We start from the raw sequence: 6184 nt of genomic DNA, 5'->3' as shown, positions 1-6184 counted from the left end.
GGAAAGCTCTACATCATAAATCTGGTGTGCCACACGTTAGAGTTCTCAAACCTTAAGTAATTCATTGGGAACAGGAACTTTATACGTGTAAACATGCAGCATTAATTGGTGTATATTATTATATTATTATTATATTATTATTTATTATTATTATTATTATTATTATTATTATTATTCATTTTAGGATTAAGGACATTTTAAAGGCTTAATGGGAGGCCATAAAATCAACATAGATAACAATACAGACTTGCAGTTTGATGTCTAGCCCAAAAATATTGTAGAAATCATATGGTACTGAAGTGTAAGCATTGGGTAGGTGAACACTGGGGTTGCTAGAGCTCCCAGAAATGCTAACAGTTTGGTATCAAATTGACTGAAACTACAAGAATGGCACCTCACATTCCGACACTATTGTTTCCTTCAGTGATCCATTGGGTCAGGTCTACCATGCTTATAAGTACAATTCAGATTAGTCTTCAGCTCCCTTCATACTGTACTTGTTATACTTTCTTCAGCCCTTCTATAAAGAGTCCTAATTCTATCCTACCTTTGTATTATAATAAGAAAGCACACATCAGCTCCCCTGCCACCTAGTAGGGAAATGATAAGTAATACTATTTAACAATGCCTTCTCTCCTCTTTATTTGGGCTCCTAACTTAAATTATTTGACTAAATGATAATGCAAGTAGGTCACCCTTATATACAGGACGTTGGACTAGCGGTGTTGAGGAATTTCAAATAGTTTTAAAATAGAAGTTCCACGTAACCCAATATCTGATTTAAAAAACTAGCAGATTTGAACTGTAAATGTCCTGAGGACCTAAACATAAAGGGAGCTTAGTCTAAGTTGTACACCTGTGCAAACCAGGGGGTATGCAACTTCAGTCCTAGAGAACTTTTCCTTATAGTTTTAACAGATATAACTAAATCATTGAGGCCTTTAATTGGTTACATTTCTTACTAAAAGACATGGTTGGAACAAAGACCTGGACTAGCGGTGTTGCATACTCCTGTTGTAAAGCCTACACTTCTCTGTTCACTTGCTTCTGTCTGAAGTTCCCTGCCTGGTAATATGAGGTCTGTGGATAGATGAGGTGGTTCTCCTCCCCACTGCTGCAGTGCACATGGTGGCAGAGCTCCGAGTGTAGCTGGCCGAACGTTGCCGGGCCTCCCTGGTCCATGATGGAGAGGGGCTGGATACCCTCATCTGGTACGAGGCAGAGCTGCTGCTGCTGTCCTCAAAATGGTTACGGTAGGAAGAAATCGTTTCTGATCTTCTGCTCATCTTGGTGGTTAATTTTCCTTCTTGTGAACTGCTGCTGCTGCTTGAGTGGGCTGATACCACAAAAATTGTAGTGGAGAGCGAAAAGGCAATCCTTTTTATCTTCCACTTGGGCCCTGATGTACTCATGAGGCAGCACTTCTGGAATTTCCAACCTAAGTACAAGAAGGTTGGCCTTCTCTCTGAATAGCTGTCAAAGTCACGCTAAGAGTTTAATATCTTAAAAATAGAAGGATTAGCCAATTAGGCAGGATGTTGATCTAATGCTTTTGGCAGTGGCTGAAGTTTAATTGCATGCAAAGCAAGGCCAGAAGCAAACGTATGAAGTCATGTTATCAATGTACAATGTAACAGGAGACATTTTCTTGTAAGATGGTCATTAGTGGGTTAGTATTTGTGACAGAAAAGAACGGACAGTAATAATTAACTGTATTGCTGCAAAGAGAGATAGCTTGGAAGTGAGTAAAGTTTATGCATGGAATGATTCAATGACATGAGCAGAGATAATTGGAATTTGCACCCACATATATTTTCTTGATCAGTAGACGTGGATCGTCATCTATGAAAAATCTGCACTATTGTCATTATTTTCTATCAACATGTTTAAAACAAATTTTATAAAAGGGAAACACCGCAGACAACAAAATGTCCAGGGACTCTCGCAGACTCCCTTAGATTCCAATGACTATTAATTATTACCATTCAAATCATATAGCCCAAATACATTTGTTTGTAAGTTACATATTTGATCTGCACAATTATGTAAAAACTGCATATTCCATATATCTGGTTTCTCCACATATGATACATTATAATATGCTGTTTAGAATATATTATTCATGTTAGATCATGTCAAAATACAGGGCTGCCTTGTCTGTAGCTAGATAAGTTTATTATTCTGATCTTACTGACAAAAATAAGAATAATCCAAGATTTCTCTTTCAGTCCATAACAAAATTAACAAATCCACAATTGGAGTGTGTTACACAAAATACTCCTCCAGTAAGCTGTGAGGAGTTTTTCAATCACTTCAATAAAAAAAAAAAGTGTTGGACATCAGAAATCAGACGAGCAACTATGTACCAAATCGTGACATGTCAAGTAACAAAAACATTGATGCAGAGATTCTTGGTCTGTCTGACTCTAATCAAAGATTTTTTATTGATGTTTGAACAAGAGTTGGGCATCACAGTTAAAAATACAAAACTCACAACATGTACATTAGATTCCATTCCTACTACACTTTTAAAATAAGTGTATCCAAAAGTAAATACCACTGTTTTAAATATTGTTAACAGCTCTCTTTCATCAGGTATTGTTAATAATTGTTTAAAGACAGCAGCAATAAAACCTTTGCTCAAGAAGCCCACCCTTGATCCCAATATGCTTATCCAATCATCCTTTTTTTATCCAAGGTGTTAGAAAGAGTGGTGGCAGAGCAGCTTAACAGATTTCTTGCCGCAGAGAACATTGTTGAGAAAATTGAGTTTGTTTTTAGGCCGTATCATAGTACTGAGACGGCACTGATTTGAGTGGTAAATGATGTGCTCTGACATGGTTTCGCCTTCAGTTCTTATTTTACTAGATTTACATTGATGACACCATTGATCACTCTGTTTTAATTGATTTAAATTATTTAAATTATGGTGGGACTGTGAGGTACTGTCCTGGCCTGGTTCTGGTCCTATCTCTCTAACGGGTTTCGTTAAAATTGAGGAGAAGACCTTTATTACACTATGTAACACAATTTTTGTTCCTGGGTAGTAAGTGTTATTTCCTAATTGCTTATGCCTCAAAAGTATAGAACATGGCTATTATTCCCCACAAACTTTGCTTTTGTGACCAGGACAGTGATATTTCAAAATATCACTATTTCCAATGGGAAAACGGGCAAATGTGTGTATTTTCGTTCACATAAAGTCAGAAAAAAACAACATATGAATCCAAATTAACATGTATTTATACTAAAGTAATACAAAAATGACTACAAAAGATTTAAAATATTGTATAATCGTAAATCTCGAAAAACTACTCACTTCTAAATCTTTAGTAGTCATTTTTGTATTACTTTAGTATAAATACATGTTAATTTGGATTCATATGTTGTTTTTTTCTGACTTTATGTATGGAAAAGACACACATTTGCCCGTTTTCCCATTGGAAATAGTGGTATTTTGAAATATCACTGTCCTGTTCACAAAAGCAAAGTTTGTGGGGAATAATAGCCATTTTCTATACTTTTGAGGCATAAGCAATTAGGAAATAACACTTACAACCCAGGAACAAAAAAAACAAAAACATTTGTTACACTGTGTTTTCAAAGGTTACACATGGGGTCCCCCAGGGTTCGATTCTTAGCCCAATTCCGTTTTCTCTTTATATGATACCCTTGGGTAATATTATCCGTAGACATGGAGTTTATTTTCACTGTTACACTGATGATACTTAGTTTTACCTGTCCTCAAGTAGGGTGATGGGTCTGCTGCTAATATTTTGCATACCTGTCTTGCTGACATCAAAAATTAGATGTTTAAAAACTTCCTAATACTAAATTCAGACAAAACAGAATTGATGATATTGGGACCTCAGACACAATATACTCGTCTAGTTTTGTTCTTGGCGGTCTTTGTACAGATTTTAGAGCAGAAATAAAAAACTTAGGTGTCATTTTTGAGGCACACATTAAAAATGTTACAAAAATTTCTTTTTTTTCATTTAAGAGACTTTGCCAGATTGAGAGGTATTGTTTCCACGCAGGATGCTGAGCAATTGAAGCATGCTTTTATATCGTCAATAATTGATTATTGTAATGGTCTTTTAATTTGTATTGGTAGCAATGTGATATCTCGTCTGCAACTTGTATAAAATTCTGCTGCAAGAGTTTTAATTGGGACTAAGAGACAAGATCATATCACTCATGTGCTTGCATCTCTACACTAGCTTCCAGTCCAATTTAGGATAGATTTTAAGGTGTTGTTATTAACCTATAAGGCTCTAAATGGTCTTGCTCCACCATACCTTAAAGATCTATTAACACCATACAGCCCCAATCGGTCACGCTGATCTGAGGATGCCAGGATACTTTCTATACCCATTATTCAGAAAGAAAAACTCAGGTGGTAGATGCTATATTGCACATAAATTATGGAATGACCTGCCCAGTACTGAGAGTGATATTCTCTCGTCTCTATATGGCATATTTTATTATTTTGACTGTTTTATTTATTTAAAATATTATTTTATGGATATTGTTGTTATTACAATTACTGTTATTACTTTATGTGTTTTTTCTTTCGTTTTATTTTTTTTTATTTTTACAATGAGAGTAAAAGAAAAATGTTTATCTGCAAAGTTAAGATGTATGTAGGCCTGCGAATATTTTATTATAAATATTTTTGTGATTGGATGAATGTTTGTGTGTGAATTAAGTGTGTTAGCAGTGACATCACAGACGTTAAGTGTTTGTTTGTTTGTGCGTGAGTTTTATGTTTTTAAGGAGACAGGTGAATTTAAAAGTCACCTATAAATACAGATTACATGAAACATAGAGGGTATATTTTTGTTAAAAGGACACTGTGGAAAGCAACAAAAAGGGATGCTGCATCATTTTTGAGTGCCACAATATTTTTGCTATTAATCATTACCCTGTCAGCATTGAAGTAATTAAGACTTTCCTTCAGAGGAGGAGAATTCACATTAAATTATAGAGTATAATTATGCGTAAATGTAATTCTGTTTAAAAACAATCTAAATCTAAATGTGGTTTTATTCTGGGGTTGCTGCATAAATTAGTAGTAAGTTATAAATGACACATTAGCATCTGTTACAATATGAATCATTGATTGAAAAATGAAAAATGAGAAAGGTAACATTTCAGGCATGGATGTCATGGGAACAAGAGGTTACACAATAGATCTCAGAGCTATAATGGGCTACAAAGACTTCAGATCTGCAGCAACAGGCTGCAGAGTACCAGCGAGTTGGTGCGTCAGCTGTAAGACACAGTAAGAAGTATCAGAGCTACAAGTACGTATGATGTGGTTTAGAATATACACGTTGGTGTCAGATCCCTTGGCACACTAGGATACAATAGGTTTTATGTTTATCACAATTAATGATTTACAGAGCTTCTTGTGAATTTGCTTTTTCGGTATCAGCATACATAGGAAAGGTGATGATAACTAGATCAATGCGATAATTGAACCATAAATAACATTGAAAATTAAATAGGAGTGTTGGTGCGAGGGATTAACAGGGCAATACAGGCCTGCAGGCTTAGTGGATTGTAATACTGTTATGAGCCAGTCTGTTGCTTAATGTGTGTTGTCTGTGAATAAAGGGTATGCATACCCTCTTGTGGAAGTTTAGCACATGAGCTGAACTAATGGCAGGATACTTATGCGTAACAAAATAAAGTCAACTTCTCACTGTCCAATACAGAACAGATGGCTGCAGTAGTAAAAGTAGTGATGCAATCACAATAGTGCAAATGCATTGATCATAATTGGCCATGGGGAAACTCCTCCGTAAATGAATTAAATAAAGATCACATTCACTGGCTTAAGCATGAAGCACCTTAGTGTGTTGGTTGGCGTAGAACAGTGATTCCACGTCCTCTGCCACCCAAAGAGCTCTGGGCTAGTAGAGTACAGTATATGGACCACATCCTAAAAAGAAACATCACAAACAGATGCTCATGAAGGTCAGGTTTACGTGCAAACACATTTCAATCTGTTATTAGTTGTAGCAAAGTTAGGTAGTACTTTTACTTCCTTATGAAACATTAGCTTTTGCTGGACTGTTTTACAGACAGAAATGAATGGAGCCAGCAGCAAGAGATGGTTGCAGAAAAAAAAAAAGAGTGAGAATGTGTGGTTTTAAAACTGACAATGTTAATGGAT

At 35.7% G+C, this 6184-nt stretch overlaps 1 protein-coding gene across 1 annotated transcript in view; it reads right to left on the bottom strand.

Moving 5' to 3' along the window:
- Window positions 1-1412, bottom strand: part of LOC121317705 (alpha-internexin-like) — a 9264-nt gene extending 7852 nt beyond the window's left edge. The window contains exon 1 of the mRNA XM_041253859.1: window positions 1113-1412. Within this exon, the coding sequence (XP_041109793.1) occupies window positions 1113-1412 (300 nt within the window). The remainder of the gene's footprint in view (window positions 1-1112) is intronic.
- Between the last annotated feature and the right edge of the window lie 4772 nt (window positions 1413-6184).

This window comes from Polyodon spathula, chromosome 6, assembly GCF_017654505.1.
Source record: "Polyodon spathula isolate WHYD16114869_AA chromosome 6, ASM1765450v1, whole genome shotgun sequence".
Lineage (NCBI taxonomy): Eukaryota > Metazoa > Chordata > Actinopteri > Acipenseriformes > Polyodontidae > Polyodon > Polyodon spathula.
The sequence above is the reverse complement of the archived record's forward strand: the minus strand, read 5'-3'. Positions and strand labels throughout refer to the sequence as shown.